General features: G+C 42.1%; 2 protein-coding genes across 2 annotated transcripts; both read left to right on the top strand.

The window, feature by feature from the left end:
- The first annotated feature begins 8 nt into the window (after positions 1–8).
- Positions 9–11,256, top strand: nhlrc2 (NHL repeat containing 2). Its single transcript, XM_086064380.1, has 12 exons — positions 9–198; positions 841–993; positions 2,295–2,344; positions 3,034–3,439; positions 4,683–4,804; positions 4,916–5,045; positions 5,980–6,073; positions 6,196–6,427; positions 7,179–7,301; positions 8,161–8,370; positions 8,436–8,649; positions 9,899–11,256. Exons 1-12 carry the CDS (start codon positions 36–38, stop codon positions 10,153–10,155), a joined length of 2,154 nt encoding a protein of 717 aa, XP_085920506.1. The 5' UTR covers positions 9–35; the 3' UTR covers positions 10,156–11,256.
- Positions 11,257–14,606: 3,350 nt separating this feature from the next.
- On the top strand, positions 14,607–17,376 carry adrb1 (adrenoceptor beta 1). The gene has a single exon (XM_086064381.1). It carries the CDS (start codon positions 14,668–14,670, stop codon positions 15,841–15,843), a length of 1,176 nt encoding a protein of 391 aa, XP_085920507.1. The 5' UTR covers positions 14,607–14,667; the 3' UTR covers positions 15,844–17,376.
- Positions 17,377–19,736: the final 2,360 nt, after the last annotated feature.

The following is a 19,736-nucleotide window of genomic DNA, read 5'->3' as shown; positions in this document are numbered from 1 at the left end:
GAGTTTACCCAGCAGGGCTCGCTGAAGTTTCAAACATGGCTTCTGGGTGCAGCTTGTCAGCTCTATTTCCTCTTCAAAGTGTGCTCGACGGCTCTTTAAATGACGCCACGACACAAGAGTCGATGGAAGCTCTCGTCTATGAGTATCTGAAAGACATGGACGAGAGGGAAGAACTCAAGATGCCCGACTTTGAGAACGGTAAGCCGTTCAAATTGGCACACTCTCCAGTGTTTGGGTTAGCTCGCAGTGCTACATGTATAAACAAGACGGGACATGGACGTCGCTTCGTTTTCGGGATTCCCGAGTGAAGTCATTTGTCTCCTGTGGAGATCCATATGAATGCATTTTACCCCCCTGTTTAGCAGATAAGGCTCTCAAGTTGAAATTCAGTATACATAGTAGGCTGAAACTTGAAAGTTAATACAGTGGACTAATTCAGCGATTAGACACGGTTATGGCCTAACAAAAGGAAGCTCCTCCCCTCAGTTCTGCATCTGAGACAATTTCAATAAAGCTACGGGGATGAACTCTTTATTTATAGTAGTGTCAAGCAAGTGTTAGGGTTTAAAAAAGAAGAAGTTTTTTTTTATAACTGGTTCAATTGTAGGATTTATACGATTTCAAGAAAGGTTTATGGTTTTAAAATAAAGATTTCAAGTCAGAGATTAGTTGATGTATTTGTTGACCGAGTGCAAGTTCTGCAATACCTCAACACACCAGTGGATGGTGATTTAGAGCCAACCATATAACCTGAAGAAACCAGTTTGTGTGGGAATCATTCGATCAATGCGTTGGTTGCATAATGAATGCCGATTTTTTTTCTTTTATGATTGGCTGCAGGTCTGGAATGGCTGAACACGGAGGCTCCGCTGTCTTTCAGCGGGGAGCTGGCGGGGAAAGTGGTGCTTCTGGACTTCTTTACCTATTGCTGCATCAATTGCATGCACATCCTGCCGGACCTTCACCATCTTGAGCAGAAGCACTCAGTCCAAGGTTCTCTACTGTTTGTGCAGTATTTTATCGGGTACTCGTGGAGACCGCTGATCCCAGCTACCGATACTTTAGGCTGCGTCCTCCTCAGCAGTAGTTGCCGCCTTACTGCGGCAGTTTGACACGTCATCACAGATGTTATTATATCCACGTAGATGACAGACCAGGGGTGCTATAGTAAAGGTAGTGGCAAGGTGTTTATTTGAGGTGAGGCATTTTTTAAGTGGGCGTTGCTCTTGGGAAACCACAGTAAAGGTAATTTGCAACCACCTGAAAAAGGAGGTGTTTATATTAAGTAAGGCATTTATTTTTTTACATTTATCCGAGAGGATGCCCCTATTTGGGGAAAATATGGTACAGTATACTGCGCTACACATGACGGTTATTATGACACGTAGTCTTATTTAATCAACGAGACTTCACCCTACGTGACACCGTGCCACGTCCGTTGTCATCTGTGCAGCGTGCGGATGAGTACCTAAAAATATGTCCGAGCTTGAAATACGGCTGCCAGGCAAACCGGACATTGGCTCGCACCCACGCACGCACACAGGCACATATATATACTCAGCGCACTTTATCACACAAACCTTATCTTTGGCACGGCTTCGGGTACATTCCGTCTGCCGCTGTGCTCCGTGAGGTGTGGGAGCCTCCCACTCCGGTCACTCCCACAGTAAGCACCCCCCGCTCGCCCGTCATCTTTGCAATATGTTTTTGGCAGAGGATGAAGAGAGGCACTTCGACTGTGGATTTGATTCATGTTTTGTTTGTCTTACGACTATTGAGGTTTTTAACAGTTGGAAAAAAACGATGTCTTTGGCAACACCAACAGTCAACAAGCCAATTCAATATCAATGGCGTTCATGAAAATGGTGGTAAAACTGTTTGGCGAGATAAACTGAGCTCTATCAAGACATCTGCTGGCTAAGGCTTCTTTTGCTCTCAGCTGAACACGAGAGGCTGAGGAACATGTTGTTTTCAGCAGCAATTAAGTTGCGTAACATCGGAACGATCAGCTGATTTCAAGTAAATCGTTTGGCGGAATTTGTAACCGGGATAGAGATGCTTTCTTTGACAACAGCCTAAGTTGTTTCATTAAGTGCTTTGGGGCCCATTGAGAACATGAAAGCAAAACTTGTTCTTCATCAGGCTTACGCAATTTGTTGTTGAGTCGAAAAACGGAAGGATTAGATCCAAATCATTAATTGTGGTTCTTTTGCAAACAAAAATAAACATACAACATGCTTTCGAAAGATGTACGTTTTAACAACATAGTTTTTTTTTCTTTAATGTCATCTCAGATGGACTGGTTATTGTTGGCGTGCATTCGGCCAAATTCCCCAATGAAAAGGTAAGTCAATATACACAGATTTGTATCTATTTTAATCTTTTTTTTTTTTTTTGGATTGCGCTGCAGACTTTGAATAAGAATCGGATAAAAGTGGAGGGCACATATAGGCAAACATGTTTTAAAAAAAAAATACATGGGAAAGAGGACCTTGAAAAAATAATCGTATATTAACTCATTTGCTCCCCAAAACGTATACAAACATTCTATTTTAAATATTGCCATGGTCCCAAAACGTATTTATACGTTTTTTTAAATGCTTGAGCAGAGGTGGACAATCTTGGTCCTCGAGGGCCGGAGTTCTGCAGGTTTTGGAGGTTTCTCACTTCCAACACAAGCTGATTCCAATCAAGAGGATCATTATCAGGCTTATGTATAGCTTGCTGATGAGCTGATTTGTGAATAATGATGAAACTTAGCTATATTCTAATGCTAATTTCTGCATAACGAAAACAGATACAAATATACTTTTTTTTTTCCTGATGAAAGAAGAGACTCTAATCTTCCACGTTCCATGTTTGTTTTTTTAGCAATAAAACAGAATATTCTGTGGGCCTTGCAAAATCTGTCATTATTCAGGAAAACAGTTGGGAGCAAAGGGGGTTGCTTCAGTGAAAATGTTTGGGAGTGAATGAGTTAAATCGCAATCGCAAAAATGACTTTTTTGGACTTATTATGCGTACCCTTCCAAGGTTCTGGACAACGTCCGCAGCGCCGTGCTCCGCTACGACATCCGCCACCCGGTAGTAAACGACGGCGAGGCGTCTCTCTGGCACCAGCTGGAGGTCTCCTGCTGGCCCACACTGGTGCTGTTGGGCCCACGGGGCAACCTGCTTTTCTCGCTGGTGGGCGAGGGCCACCGTGACAGGTTGATGCTTTTTGCCGACGTCAGCCTCCGTTATTACCGGGAGATGGCGATGCTGCGGGCCCACCCGGTGGGTGTCAAGCTCTACCGGGACACCCTGCCCCCAAGCGTGCTCTCTTTTCCCGGGAAGATCTGCATGGACCACACCAGCGACAGGCTGGCCATCGCCGACACGGGTCATCACCGGATTCTGGTGGTGTCCTCTACTTGTCGGGTGTTACACGTCATCGGAGGTAACGTACCGTATTTCCTTCCTGGTAGTGTGGATGATTCATTTAAATTCAAACTTAAAGGTAATGCGGTTTTGCTTGGCTCTAAGTGCCACCTTTTAACACCCTAAACTGTGACCGCCCCCCCTAAAAAAAACAGGACTTTCGGATATTTTTAGATCATTCCCAGGCTTCAAAAAGCCTCAGAGGAGCCGCATGGCCGCCGCGGCTGTTCCCAGGCCAACACACAAGTTGGCAGCGTCCAGGACGATGCGCACACTGGGAACTGGCACCGACCTCCATCGCGGGGACAAAAATGCCCAGTGGGACTTTTATTTCTGTCGGCTGTTCTCATTCGGCGGCTGCTGTTTGCTTTGGGCTCTCCAAATACATGTCACGCTGGAGGAGTGCTACTTTTTGGCGCTGAGTGTAGCGAATCCAGATATAAACTCGCATACGGCCCACGCCGCGCTTTGACCGAGCATTTACTCAAGAGTCCTGTAAGGTTTTTCAATTGATTCATGAAAATGTGTTTTGTCTTGATTCATCTTTCTCATTAAATGAATGGTTAATGGAATTATTGTAAGCAATAAAATATTGATGAGCGGTTAATTATAATTATAGAATATAAACAATACAATGAGGGGTGAATTACTTTATTTCATGACAATAATTTTTAATATGAAAAATAAAAAATATTAAAAATGTACACATTTTGCAAATAGTTTTTACCCTTACACCTCAAAATTGGTTGATTTAATAGGTTTTATTGATTTATATTAGAGGAAATTTTGTTTTTAAATATATTAATGGTTAATCATAAAAACAGTTCATACATTTAGAATTAATTTGTATTCTACTCTATTTTTCAAATTGTTTAAGAAAATGTTAACATTTCAATTTCATGAAAATAATACATTAAAACTGGATGATTATATTAAAAAATATATTTAATTTTTTAAAATTTATTTTCTTATTAAATTATTGGTTAACTGATTTTTTTGGTGTAAATTATAAGACAAATATTAAACAATAGGTCAGTTGTAATTGCATTAATTGTAACTAATCTGGTTAAAAATGAGAATTATTTTATGTATTAAAATATATTATTTTTTAAGTTATATCAATGTTTTAGCTCAAATGAATTCACTTTTCACACATTTTCTATTCCCTTTTCCTTTTGAATATAATTTCTGCCCACCCTTGATAATATGATAACGCTTTTTAGCTGAAGAAGTTAAACAGTTGCCTTTTTTGGGGGGTACAGGGCCTGAAAGTGGAAGGCGAGACGGCTCCTTGTCTGAAGCCACCTTCAACTCCCCTCAGGGTGTGGCCATGAAGGGCGACGTGGTCTACGTGGCCGACACGGAGAACCACCTGATCCGAAAGGTCAAACAAGGACAAAGAAGCCTATCGCTCTCTTTTTCTTTTATTTATTTTTAATTTTTTTTAAGTGTCAGCTACTTTTGTGCTTCCTTGCTCATGTGTCCGTCTATGCAGATCGACCTCTCGGAGGGGCGGGTGAGTACACTGGCCGGCCTCGGCGTCCAAGGTACGGACAAAGCTGGCGGTGCGATGGGAGATCAGCAGCCAATCAGCTCTCCCTGGGATGTTGCACTCGGCTCGGCCGGTGAGTCTTCCAGCCCCAATTTGTGTAGCGGCTCTAAAAACGTAATTGCCTCGAACCTCGGGGCCTGTTCCTTCTGGCAAGCCACAGTAGTAGTAATCCTGAGGGACTTATATGAGCTCCGTGTTTAATGTGGGGCAGGCTTGTGGGTCAAACTGGGGCAGATGGGCTACTGGATCTGACCTCAGAACCGCATATTGACCCATTTCCATTTGGAAGACGCCACAAAGTCACTTCCTAATTGGCTGCTTCTCTATTTTGACCTGTTATTTTTCCTCCATTCAGTTACATTGAAAAATAATCAAATTTTCCTCTATTATAAATTATTAATAAATCAATCTGTATTACAATAAACTGTCAGATTTATTATGCATAAATTGTTTGGTCTTATATTTATTCTATGCAAATGAGCCTGTAATTAATATGAAAGTCCATTTTTAAAAACGCTTTTAAGCATTCACTATGATAACTTCACAATATTCTAACAAACAATTGTGGTGTAAACATAAGTCAGTAAATCATAAATCAGATTATAGTTAGTCGCTTTAGAAGACGCCACATGAATAAATACACATAAATATAAATATGCATAATATATTCGATACCACTTTTTTTCAGACCAATATGATACCGCGTGTACTTTTAATTAAAAAAATACACTGACAAGAATGACCTATATAACCCAATATAGTATTTTTTTCCTTAAAATTGCATAAAATGACAATTTCGTATTCTTCTAATATCTAGTTCTTGATCGGAAAACGGTCACAAGAGTATCGGTACTTGCCCATCCCTATTCAATTGTAATGATTCCGTTAGAAAGTTGTTGTTGTTGTTGTTGTTGTTTTAAGAAGTTGCACAACTTCTAGTTGTCATTGAGTGTTTTTGGTGGACAGCCAGACTTGGCGACTGTCATGTCCTGGATGTTTGTGTGTAGGCGGCGTCGAGGACAACGTGCTGTGGGTGGCCATGGCGGGAACCCATCAGATTTGGGCTTTGTTCCTAGCAGATGGGAAACTGCCTAAAGGAAGGTGAGGCAGACTTAACAATTGCGTCCTTGGTGCACTCAGACACAAGAGAGCTTTTCATAAGTGCAGAATTGTCCCAAAAATACAAATTCCCGCGGCGCATAACAACACCGTCACGTTGACAGCGAGTCCACGGCGGGCACGTGCGTGCGATGGGCCGGCAGCGGCAGCGAGGAGAACCGCAACAACGCCTACCCGCACAAGGCCGGCTTCGCCCAGCCCTCGGGCTTGGCCGCCGCCCCCGAGGAGCCGTGGTGCTGCCTTTTCGTGGCCGACAGCGAAAGCAGCACCGTGCGCACGCTGGCGCTGAAGGACGGCGCCGTCAAGCTGCTGGTTGGTGGCGAGAGAGACCCCATGGTGGGTGAAAGGTCCGCCGGGCACCGTTTGGTGAACTAAACTTCCAAGTCTCACATTTTAGGTTTCAGCAATTAATTCGTTCGGCAGCGCTTCCGTTCAGTTCACGCATTTTCGACAGGAATTGCAATCGTCTCGAGTTATGTCATAATAATAATGCCTTGGAGAAGCGTGTTATCGAATTGACGCTCTGTTAACGCTGAGTGTCTTCTCTGTTCTTTCACCACTTTTGAGCTTTTGATGTCGCTCTTTATTTAGCCTTTTAATACGACACTTTTGCGAATTGGGGAGCCATAATTGGAAAACGATCACTTTGCATCCGCCAAGCAAAGCGTGGCGCTTTGTGCTCATTTATCTGCTGGCGACAAGCAAGAATTATTTTACAATTGTGACATGCAATGAATGGGTTCTTGTTTGTTTTCTGCTGTTTTAAGCATTTTATTATGTCATATGGAATCATCTGTCAAACTTAATTGTACATTCTGCCATCAAATGCCACTAACTAGGTGGGCATAGATAGAAACAGTGTGTGTAGTAAATAAATTATCATTTTGGGAGCAATTAAATGAAATTGTATAATTTCCGGCGGTGGCACGTGATAAAATCAACTATTTTACCTGTCTTAAGTCTTGAAATAACTCATTTGATTATCATCTTGCAGTGAATGACTTTAATGTATAATCATGTTTTTTTTTTTAAACAGAAATATGATCCTATTTTGTCGCCTGGCGCTCTTTTTCTATATTTCAACCAGAACCTTTTTGCTTTCGGGGATGTGGACGGGAAGGGCGTGGACGCTAAGCTGCAGCATCCGCTCGGCGTGGCGTGGTCCCCGCAGCAAAACCTGCTCTATGTGGCCGACTCCTACAATCACAAGGTTAGGATTTGTTCTGCTATTCTACGTGGTTAGAGTTCAACGGTGAGCCTGGATATGCTTTTGAGGCCACACGTTTTAGTATATTGTGCCTTAAAAAGATACAGTAACAGTCAATGAAGAAGCGGCGTGCCATTTTGCCATTTAACTCATTGACTCCCAGCCATTTTCTCTGAAGCAACCCCCTTCACCCCACGGCTGTTTTACCGGATTTTTATTGATTTTGCAAGGTCCACAGATTCTGCTCTATTACTATGAAAACATGGAACCTACCAAAAGAAAGATTAGAGTCTCGTCTTTCATCACAAAAAAAAAGTATATTTGTATCTGTTTCTGTTTTGCAGTAATTAGCATTAGAATATATCTAAGTTGCATCAATATTCACATTCCTGGTGAAAACACTTGTCAAAAAGAGCTTGTTGCAACATGGCCCTCGTTGATCTTTTATACTCTGCTGCTACCTGCTGGCTGTTTTTTGTAATAACTACCATTGCTTTAAGGCAACACACCCGCGGATCGTTATCAGGCTTCATGCGGAGCTTGTTGATTAGCTAATCGTTTGGAAAAACCTGTGTTGGCTGTGGGAGACATGGAAAACAGGCTGGCTCGGGGTACTTGAGGACCGCGGTGCCTTAAAGCAATGGTAGTTATTACAAAAAACGGCCAGCAGGTAGCAGCAGAGTATAAGAGATCACCAGAAGCTGCATAAAAGCCTTCTGTATGTTCTAGCATAAATAAAAAAAAAACAATGTGTAAATATGTTTTTGGGAGTGAAGGACAAAGTATTAATAAACGCATTTACACGTTTTTGGATTTGAATAATGATGAGTTAATAATGTTATGAATAAATGTATGTGCCCAGATTAAAGCGGTGGACCCCAAAACGAAGCAGTGCAGCACTCTGGCCGGCACAGGAGAAGCCGGCGACGCCGCGGGTCCTGATTTTGTCGCCTCCCGCTTCAACGAGCCCGGCGGAATCTGCGTAGGTGCCGGTGGCAAGCTCCTCTACGTAGCCGACACCAACAACCACCAAGTCAAAGTGCTGGACCTGCGGTCGAAAACCGTCTCCCTGGTTAGATGCTTTGTGCGATGTCTCACCTGACATTTCTGATTCTCACATTTGATATCTTCCTCCAGTTCGTTATTTCCTCAGACACTACAGACTCAGCACCTGCCGGAGCAAAGGCTCCCGCCAAGACCCCCAAGATGCCTCGAGGGGCCGTCAGGATAGACATGCCGCCGGTGGCGGTTTGTGCCGGACAGACCGTGGTCATTTCACTCGCGCTGTCGCTTCCCGAAGGAGCCACACTCACCGACGAGGCGCCGAGCTGCTGGGCCCTCTCTGCCGAAGGTGAGAACCATATTGCCCCGATGGGGAGGATTAAAACTAGGGGTGTCAGGGGATTAACATTTTTAATCCTAATTAATCGCATGTCTTCAATAGTTAATTTACGATTAATCGCAAATTTTATATCTGTTCTAAATGTACAATAAAATATATTTTTTCTTAATATTCATACTCTTGTAAATAAAAGTGGATTTTTTTTTAATAGAAATATGGATGCATCTTTTAGTCATTGATACAGTAATTTCATAATAAATCATAAAATGGAGTTCAAATTTAAGAAAAACAAGTGTGATATTGATTTGTGTTGAGGTCATTTTTCTGCCACTAGATGGCATAATTGCATTTGTAAGACATTGGTGACAGGTCTGTGCATTTTTCTTTTCATATTAAGAGCTATCTTTTGTGAAATTATGCACATTTTTTTAATTGTAAAATGCAACTTGACCCCAGTCTTGGCAAATCTATGCATTATTATTACATTTATTACTGCCAAAATTTTGTCTGACGTGTCTGCTGCCTTGGATTGGGAATTCTCCCCAGTACAGGCTTTCCAAGTAAGGGTCATTAATCGCAAAAAAATTTGTGGTGTTAAAGGAACTTTAAATTAACTCAAAATTAATGCACAAATTTTGACACCCCTAATAAAAAAATAGTTAAGGATAATTTTTTCCCTCATAATTCTACACACACTTTTTTTTCAGATTCATAAAAATCAAAAACTAAGAAATGTTTTATTTCTGAAAGCTTTTTGATGTGCAGAATCCGTTTTAATTTAAGTCGACCTTACCCATCCTCAGGACAGCCAATCAGATTTCTTAGTTGATGAGCCACATAGGAAGTTTTTCCATCATTCCGAACGGTATCGGCGGCACGATGCGCTTCTTTGTCAGCGTGATAAGAGCGCAGCGACTCGCTTCACATAATTAGCGCCCAGGCTACGTTACGTGATCCCCGAGTCGGCCCAGACTTAAGCTGATCCGATCAGCCCGCTGCGGGAATTTCAGGACGCGGTTCGGAGCGCATGCCAGGACTAAATGGTGGCGTTTTAGTCGCGGCCCTCCTGGGAACGCTGTGCTAGGAATCAGCGTCATTAATCAGCGGAACGATTAGCGCTCCCTCGCCCGTGTTTGCCTCTCACTCTGCAACGTCACGTCCTGATTCAATGAAACCAATCCGATTCGTTGTTCTGTTTGCGGTTATTAACCCATTCAATGTGTCTCCATCCAACCCTTTATTTTTGGCCCGCCCATAGGTGACGAGTGGCTCCTCGACGCTCAGGTGGTCACCGGCGCCATCGCGGATCTGTCGAAGCCGTTGCGCGTCGCCGCCAAACTTCCGCGGGTTCTGAAAAACCTGCGCGCGGGCCTCTCGCTCGGCATCTGGCTGTACTTCTGCACGGCGGCGGGTGCGGCCTGCACCATGAGAGCGGCGGCCTTCTACCAACCTCTCCAGCTAAGTGACATTCCTGCCACGGGGGAGGTCACTGTGAAATTGACACATTCTCTCTAAAAGATTAAATTTTTTGGAAAGCCATAAATGAACTATACGAGTGTTAACTAAAAATACTGTTAATGTTAAGACAAAAGGGAACGGTGATTTAAAGTAGACTATTTTCCATAATTGAAAAAAATAAATAATAAATAATTGAAAATTAATGATCAATTAACACAATATATTTATATATACACAAAGTACGTTGTACATCTAAAGGTGACCTCAGACTTTTTCAAACATTTTATTTAAACAAGTGAGACGCCCGCTTTGAATGTTCTGAACTCCTGCTTCATGCCAAATGAGCTCAGTAGAAGGTCGCTTCAGAACCAAAATGTCCATTCGGGCTCATGATGGATGAGCCGACGAAGATTTCTGACCGCATAGTCTATTTGGGTAAGAGTGGGCCTCTTCTAAACCTGATTTTCATACGCCGGAGAGACCACTCTAAAAGCACTTCATTACATCACAGTCGTAATGGACGTTGATTGTTACAAATCAAAGCGCTAACACACCTTGAACAAGAGTTGCAGCTTGAAATGCGAACGGCAGGTTTTTATTTATGCAAGGACGTGACGCGAGAATTAAGTGGGATGAAAATTGAAAGGAACATGATGTCAAAATAGGGAAAGGAAGAACAACTTCAAAATTCATGTTTATGCCACACTGGCTTTTAACAGAGACTGGCGTCTGTTTTGTGTTAGCGTTAGCATCAAAGCTAACATTACTGTTCAGAATCATCTTGCCATTAAATATTTTTGTAGTTGATGTCAGAATTAGTGTTCACAAATGAGTACAAATGCCCGCTCGTTAGCATTAGCATCGGAGCTAACATCATCAAAGTCTGGAGTTAGCATGCAGAGGCTAGCTAATGTTACTGTTCAAGGTTGTGTAGTAAGTTGTTGCTAGTTATCAGCACTAAAACAACTGTTAAGAAGTGAGTACAAACCAATTAGATTAAGTTAACTTCAGAGCTAACATACTGTTCAGAATTATGTACAAACCAACTACCAAGTGTTAGCATCAGAGCTGACATTACTGTTTGGAATTTTGTACAGACTGTTCTCTCGTCAGCCCCTTTGCTGACATTAATTTAATAAAGGTTTACTGCTATTCAAAGTTTGCTAATAGTGCGTGAAATGTTGCTAATGTCATAGAGCAGAAATGAATGAGATTTTTTTTTAACAAAAACAAAACAAAGGAACAAAAATATCACGAGACACTGGTCGCGTGATTACACCACCTGGCCCTAAGGTGCCTTGAAAAACCGTTGGCAATAATCTTTTTAAAAGCAATAATACTTTTCTGTTAAAACTCATTTCATTTATCTTTTTTTTTATGTCTTATGGGCTCCTTTTGCCAAGAAGTCTACATCTCGAAGCTGCACTTTAAAAATGGAACAGAAAGAACAAATAAAGTATTTTTTATCCACTCTTGACAAGAAGTGCTTGTTTGTTTCTTGTTAGGGACCAGGGTGGGGTCTCCTTATGGTCCTCCTGGGGCCTTGTCAGATCACTTCAGTGGGGCTGCAATGGGCCTCTGGATGTGTGAGAGGTGTCCTCTCAACTGGGGTCCCCCTGGGGTGCGTGCTCTGCCCCCCCCTGCGGGGTTAGGGAAACATTCAGGGACCACTGCTGTGTCAAAACAAGAACCCAGCGGATTTTTGCTGCTCTTCAATTTGTCCTAATCGCAGTGATGTTCTCAAGGGGAACGACACGCCCTCCGACCCAATCATTTATCTTTAGTGTGACGTAAGCTCACAGGCAGTCCGGAATGGTGGTGCCTCTGCCTCCTGGGGGATTTGGATATGTAAGAACTCTGTCTGTCAAAACAACTTTTTTTTTTCTAAAAAGCTGCAAAATGCATGCCTAAACAGTTTTACTTCTCAAAGGGTTTAAATAAAAAAAAAATGTGGCCTTAAAAATCGAATGAAATCAGATTTCTGTGATTCAAATGGTGATATTTTAAGGCCATATTGTCCAGGCCTTTTGACGCAAATGTCTCAAAATGTGCCTTTCCTTTGCATATGCTAACAAAAGGTATACATCCACACATGGGGGTGAAAAACACAATCCTTGAAACAATGCTGACATTTTTTTTTTTTTGGGTCGCTTCACTATCTCTGCACTCTAAAAAGCAACAGCGTGTGTAAAGGTCAGGCAAGCTTTTAAAAGTTGCCTCAAAGCTATTAAGTGTGGTTTAAATGTTAAAAGTTTACTGTGAACTCTCTTCAGTTTAAGCGCAAAATGCTGTTTTGTGGCCAATTACATAACCAGTGCGTGCATTTATCATTACCACAACAAAGTGGTGCTATATTTCCAGAAGATAATGAGTCGAGAGGAGCTTGTCGAGTGTACCATTCATGTGGTAAACTTGCATTATTCGCTCACTATTGTGACTTTATTTGCGTCATTCATTGACGCACGGATGTTAACTCTTACTTTTGTTGTTTATCTAATATTTGGCCAAATTCCTACTAAACATTTTGCGTGTACCTAATATTTGGATGTGTCAAAAAAAAATTGAACCTAATATTTTGGGTCTACCTAATAATTTAGCCTGAAGTGTGTACCTAATATTCTGGCACCAATGGCACTCAGCTTTTTGGATGCGCCAGATATTTTCCCTTAGATGTACAATCTTTTTTGATTTGTTTAGTTTCTGGTTTTCAGAGTCATTTTTTTCTTTTTTATGGAATATCTTTTTCTGTCCTTAAAAAAATATTGTGTAAAAAAAAAACAATTCCGGAAAACAGAAAAAAACGAACAAAAGAAAACCCAGAACAAAAAGCATATTTTGAAAAACAGAAAAACAAAATCTGAAAAACTGAAAAAAAAATCTGAACAAATGAAATAAAGCATATTTTGAAAAACTAATCCCCCCCCCCCAAAAAAAAATTTAAACGGAAAGAAAACCCAGAACAATAAGCATATTTTCAAAAACAGAAAAACTAATTCTGAAAAACAGAAGAAAAAAAATTATCTGACCAACGGAAATGAAGCATATTTTGAACAAAAGAAAAAATTGAACAACTGAAATAAAGCATATTTTGAAAAAACAAAAGAAACCCCAGAACAAAAAGCACATTTTGAAAAACAGAAAAACTAATTCTGAAAAACAGAAAATAAATCTGTACAACTGAAATAAAGCACGTTTTCAAATACAGAAAAACTAATTAAAAAAAAAACTGAAAAAAATACACTGAAAAAATAAGCATATTTTGAAAAACAAATGAAAAAAAACCAGGGAAAAATATACACTACAGCACTGGATATACACTTAGTCATTCATCTTTTGAATTTTTGTCATGTGGCCGTTTTATCCTTATAGAGCTTCAGTTTTCTTAGAAACATCCACTAAATCATCCTGTTCTGCACAATAGCCTGGAGGTGCATTCAGGAAACTCTGGAATACTGGCCGTCATACAAGGCTGCACTGTATAGCAGCTTGTGCTATGTTTGGGTCAAGTGCTCTGTCTTTGTCTTTCTGTCTCCCCCTTGGTGCCGTGTCATCGGGTTCACAGTCGAGGGAACGATAATCAGCGCACACACCACCGCCATCCATCTGCGAGATGCGCTCGGACCTCGGCTTTTACATAAACCATTTTAAATAACCAAAAATGTGTTTATGTATCAAATTGCATGGCTCAAAAATGTAATTCGGGGGGGTTAATATAACCTTGCGTGTTACACTTTTTCATTTTGTCATCCGGTTTTTACAGCGTCAGCATTGGAGGTGATGAACTGCGGATCGGGTAAGAGGTTTCGCCACCTCATTATACAAATGAAAGTCTGCATTTTTAGGCTGAACACTTTGTATGTTAGTTTTCCCTTTTTTTCCCCCAATGCTTTTGTTTTGTTGTTGCATCAAATCCTACACAGTTGGGTCAAAAGTAACCCAATTATGGATCAAAAATGGACCGAACCACTTTATGGGTCAATTTGACCCAACATTCTGGGTTGTTTTATACAAAATAACCCATTTTTTTGACCCAAGTAAAGGATCTGACCAATATTTATGAGCTGTTTTACACTAAAAGACCCATTTCTTGACTCAAGGTTGGGTCAAATTTACCCAAGAAGATGACCCATAGTTGGGTTATTGTGAATCCAATGAGCCAAATAGGTTAGCGCCTTGTACAAAATATGCATGTTATTTATTGCAAATGTAGCACAAAAGTAATAAAAGTATTTATATATATTTAAAAAAAAAACTTAATCTGTTTAAAACTCTACTTTGAAACCCTAACCTGAATTTGAAAACCTAGCCATAGTTTTAAAACCCAAACCCGTTCTAAAACCCTAATTTGAAACCTTGCTGGGATGCCCACTGCCCCATTGGCCCCGCCCTCTGCGCGGCCCTGACTCCACCGGGAAACACTGTTCGGTTGGAAAACGACGAGAGCCTTCTGATTGGCCGGCGTGTCCGTGACGCCACCTTCCCCGCCGATTGACATCCAGGCTCGATGCTGTGGTCCGGAGCTCCAGCCGCGGAGCTCCAGATGGAGTTTGCGCGCGACGGGAGCCCGTCATGGGGGCCGTGGACCCCCGCAACGGCACGGAGCCCGGCGGCGGCGGTGGCGGTGGCGAGTGGGTGGCCGGCATGAGCCTCCTGATGGCGCTCATCGTGCTCGCCATCGTGCTGGGCAACGCGCTGGTCATCGTGGCCATCGCCCGGACGCAGCGACTCCAAACCCGCACCAACGTGTTCGTGGTGTCCCTGGCGTGCGCCGACCTCATCATGGGCGTCCTGGTGGTGCCCTTCGGGGCCGCCCTGCAGCTGCGCGGCGCCTGGGACTTCGGCTCGTTCTTCTGCGAGTTCTGGATCTCCGTGGACGTGCTTTGCGTCACGGCCAGCATCGAGACGCTGTGCGTAATCGCCGTGGACCGCTACGTGGCCATCACGGCGCCGTTTCGATACCAGAGCTTGCTCACCAGAGCCCGGGCCAAGGCGGCGGTGTGCGCCGTGTGGGGGGTCTCGGGGCTCGTCTCCTTCCTGCCCATCCTCATGCACTGGTCCCGGGATAGCGCGCACGCGGCGTGCTACGAGGACCCGGCGTGCTGCGACTTCGTCACCAACCGCGCGTACGCCCTGGCGTCATCCGTGGTGTCCTTCTACCTGCCCCTGGTGGTCATGGTGTTCGTGTACGCGCGCGTCTACCGCGAAGCCAAGCAGCAGCTGCGGAAGATCGACCGCTGCGAGGGCCGCTTCCACATCCACGCCAGCGGGGCGCGCTGCAAAAGGAAGCCGCCGCGCATGGCCGCGCTGCGGGAGCACAAAGCGCTCAAGACGCTGGGGATCATCATGGGGACCTTCACCCTGTGCTGGCTGCCCTTCTTCGTGGTCAACGTGCTGCGCGTCTTCGGCGCCGAGCTGGTGGACGACAACTTGTTCGTCTTCCTCAACTGGCTGGGTTACGCCAATTCGGCCTTCAACCCGGTCATCTACTGCCGGAGTCCGGACTTCCGCAGGGCGTTCAAGAGGCTGCTGTGCCGCCGGCCCCGGCCGAGGAGGGAGCGCATGCTGCACGTCAGCTCGTGCGACCTGAGCCGCTACTCGGCGGGCTTGGTGGCGGCGGCCTCGTCGCTGGAGCCCGGCGGGGGCGGAGGGACGCTCGGCCTGTGGACGGGCTGCACCGGGATGGACAATAGCGACAGCAGCCTGGCCGGAACCGGGAAGCTGCCTCGCTGCGAGTCCCATTTCTGATTCCGCCGAATATGACTTTTTTCTCTCTCTTTTTTTTTTTTTTTTTAGCCCAAATGTGTGAATATGAAGGAGCCAATGTGTATTATTTTAAATCCTCAAGTGCTGAAGACCCATTTTGAACCATATAGGGCAACTTTTATTGACCCAAGGCACATATGGCACCCGCCAAAGAAACGTAATGAATACTGATAAAGATCTAAATATTTAATATAAAGAAACCCTTTTTCAAAATTAATCGCAAATGTGTTGGACTTCAAAGTTAAATGCAACTGAACTTGACTTATGCTGTGGTTCTTTCATGCACCACTGGAGGGCGCTATCACCGATCTAAAGGAAGAGCATTTTTCTCTGAATGTCACTATACGTCGCTGGCTTGAATGAACACATTATTTGTCAGAAGTAATTTTCGGGGGACCAGTTAAGTGAAATTGCACAAAACCTTTGAGCCGAGGTAAATATTTTTACATGACTCAATTTAAATGTATTGCACATTAAGTTAAAATTTTAACCCGATCTTACAAATTAAATGCAAATGTTTCCATAATTCTTTCACATACCACTAGAGGGACCCCACTTGCCGTTACAGTAGATCAACAAAGGTACATTATTTTTAGTACAGTTAATTCTTGGATCAATTAAGTGAAATTTCTGTCTATATTTCATGGGCCAACCAAATGTTGATTGATCTGGTGCTGTAAACATATTTAACGTCATTTTCATTCATGATAATGCAGGTGCCAAATCTCCATTTAGCCAGATGCCACATCAATTTAATAGGATTTTATATATATAAAAAAGCACCTAAAGTAGTCAAACCTTGAAATATTTGGGCTTACTTCCAAAATATTAAATGTTTAGCTTATTGCTGGAATGTAGGCAAACTATTTTATTTTTTAACCTCATAAGAGCCCCTGAAACATTTCATTTTAATTAGCTAAAGTTAAAAATAACAGCCTGACCCCATAATAATGATTTAATAGTTTTTTTGTACAAAAAAAAGAAAGAAAAGAACCAGAGTGGGTTAACTCCGTGTTTCCTTTGTTTGTTTTGTGGCCGCTGCCATTAAACGTTTAGTGCAATAGTGGTCTAATTCCAAACATGCATCGATATTTCATAAACGTTCACTTATACTACCTGACAAAAAAAAAATGACATTAAGCCCACTCTTGTCCTCAACGGCTCAATTATATATTTCATTAACGCCCACTTGATAGTTACCAAATGATTCCTAACGGTCCAAAGAGCGCACTTTTACTTTTGTTTCAGTCAATTAATTTAACGCGTAAAGTGACTGGCAATGACGATAGTTCTCACAAACTGGACAGTCAGGAATGTGTTGTATAGTTTCTAAACATGCGTGCATATTCTATTTAAGCTCACGTTGTGTTTTACCTCACAGCCGTCGACAAGTGCAATTGCAGCCAAATTAGTTTATTTGAAAATGCTACGTATTTATTTCTGCACATGGGGTTGTGGGTTCGATTCCCAAATTGTGTTGAATGTGGCTTGTATGAGTGTCCTGTGGAATAATAAAAAAAAAAAGAAGAAACATTTGTTAATTGTCTCTTTGGGTTTTATTGACCGCTGGCAACAAACGTGGGTGAAAATGTCTAGATTGTGCTCCAAGTGCCATAACTTTCCAGCCCCACAGATGCTCAATGGGGTTTAGATCCGGAGACATGCTCGGCCAGCAGAAAAAAAAAAAAAAAAAAAAAAGGTGAATGGAACAGATCCGGGCTTGGCAAATGGATCTTTGTGAATGGACTCGACTCACGTCATTGACGACTTCTTGGCAGAGAAAGCAGTGCTTGATTATTATTATTAACGGTTGTTTTCTTGGCAGGATGTCTGCATTGATTAACAGAGCGCGCTCACAGATGGAGCCACTCATTTGCATTTTGAAGAATAACACATTTCATAATGAAACGGGGCAGTGCACACTAACAAGTCCATGAAGTCAGAATCCTCGGGTTGCTTGTTTATTTATTTTAAAGCTCATTCATATCATATTCGCTATGATACAATACATATTATTATTATTATTGCTATTATTCCTTTTCATACAATAAATGACGTCTTCATTAGGAAATCGCACAAAAGACTCACACATTTTGTTTTCTGGCAGGCATTGTTCGTGCAGCTAAATTTGGGTCCTTGTGACTTTTGGCACCGTGGTCGAGCGAGAAGGGAGAGAGAGAGAGTGACCGACCCTTGCCGCTGATAAGTGATTTACGACCTGTCAAGTAGTCTTTGAAATCGAACCTGTGCCTTTCCCTACCGATTGTGCGTCCATGAGAGGTGAGTGGCGTTACTATTAAATGTGTAGTATTACTTATTGGCGACAGTTTGAGTCTTCGTGCTACCTCCCAATGTGCGCTAACGTTAGCATTAGCTGGGGCTATTTTCCCATCCCACTTAAGCAGCAAAAATCCTGTCCCGTCCCAGGACTGGACAATAGTTAAAAAAAACAACAAAAAAACACAACAATCCTGTCCCGTAAAAATAAAAATAAAATGTAAGCCTCTACTGTCAATGCCGCTCCCGTTGGGAGAAGTGACACCACTGGCGGCCATTTTACGTTGCCACTCATTTAGCCCGCCTAACTTGAATAAATAATTTTTTTCTGTGGCGTTTTCACATTATTGTCATTTAAAATGGTAACATGGGAAAACAAGTTTGCAGAAAAGTGAGCAAAGAAAATAAATACACAGAATAAACTCTTTATCAGTGGTTACGTAATTGGTTAATTCTATACAGAACCACATCCCAAATATAATATTTTTGCAACTACATTCACAATTCAAAACATTCAGAAAGATGTTTCATTTAGCGGTACTGGTTATAGGTCACAGAAGAAATTGATCTCTGTTTTATATCATAAAAAAAAAGGTATATGAACAGGGGTGTGTAGCCTTTTTAAAATCCGTTATATAGCATTTAATGTGATATTAGTTGTTTGCATATGGTCTCTTTGAGCATCTTTTTTCCCCTCTATTTGTATAATAGGCAGCACATGATGGAAGAGCATGTGGCAAAATCTGCGTTGCGGCGGGCGAGCACATGAAACGGCGACCCACAAGCTTTGACTTCTTAAGCGTATCTGTCTCGCAGCAGCCAGCAAGCAGCGCGAGTCGCTCATCAATTGTATACCAACATGTCCTCGCGTTCAGCCACAGGGAGGCTCCGCCACGCACCACAACATATCAACTATTAATGCAAATGTTTCCTGCAATTTCGCACGTCATTAGACAAATGGCAGATTTTCGCCTTTTTTTTAATTTTTATCCCGGCCGGCGGCGGCGGCTGTCTGTTGCTACGCTCAGGAATCAATGCCAGATTCCAGCTGAAAGGAGCCCAAAGTGGAAGCGAGCTCGCCGCAAAAATTGGAAAATAATTCAGTGATATTCTTCCACACGGGTGTTGACTTTTTGTGTATTGAAAATAGGCCAAATGAACGCACAGAAAATGGAAGGAAAAGGCGTAGCTTGGGTTCAATGTGGAAGGGAGGGGAAAAAAATCAAGTATAATACAAATAAAATGTTAACAATTTTTTTTACATTATAGTGGGATAAATTACATGTTTTAATGTGATATAATTTCACGTTATAACATAAATTTCATAATTGCACACGTGTTAAATTTTACGATATTAACGTGACAAGTTTCAGATTATGTCACAATTTAAACCAGTAAGTTTCACATTTTAACTTATAAATTTCACCTTTCCTTTAACTCACCCCAAAACGTATAAATATGTTCTATTTTTAAAAATTACCATGCTCCCAAAGACGTATTTATGCGTTTAAAAATAAATAAATAAATGTTTTTTTTTATGTTGGAGTGTATATATATATATATATATATATATATATATATATATATATAAACAAACA

This window comes from Leptonotus elevatus, chromosome 20, assembly GCF_054856555.1.
Source record: "Leptonotus elevatus isolate MCC_2025b chromosome 20, RoL_Lele_1.0, whole genome shotgun sequence".
In the NCBI taxonomy this organism is placed as follows: domain Eukaryota; kingdom Metazoa; phylum Chordata; class Actinopteri; order Syngnathiformes; family Syngnathidae; genus Leptonotus; species Leptonotus elevatus.
Note: the sequence above shows the minus strand (reverse complement) of the source record. Positions and strands in the feature narration are given on the sequence as shown.

Excerpts from the sequence above, each read along its gene's own strand:
- nhlrc2 (XM_086064380.1), top strand. The coding sequence starts at position 36 with ATGGCTTCTGGGTGCAGCTTGTCAGCTCTATTTCCTCTTCAAAGTGTG. Across the intron at positions 4,805-4,915 it reads AGAACCACCTGATCCGAAAG|ATCGACCTCTCGGAGGGGCG; the intron begins GTCAAACAAGGA and ends CCGTCTATGCAG. Across the intron at positions 6,074-6,195 it reads GGGAAACTGCCTAAAGGAAG|CGAGTCCACGGCGGGCACGT; the intron begins GTGAGGCAGACT and ends TCACGTTGACAG.
- adrb1 (XM_086064381.1), top strand. The coding sequence starts at position 14,668 with ATGGGGGCCGTGGACCCCCGCAACGGCACGGAGCCCGGCGGCGGCGGT.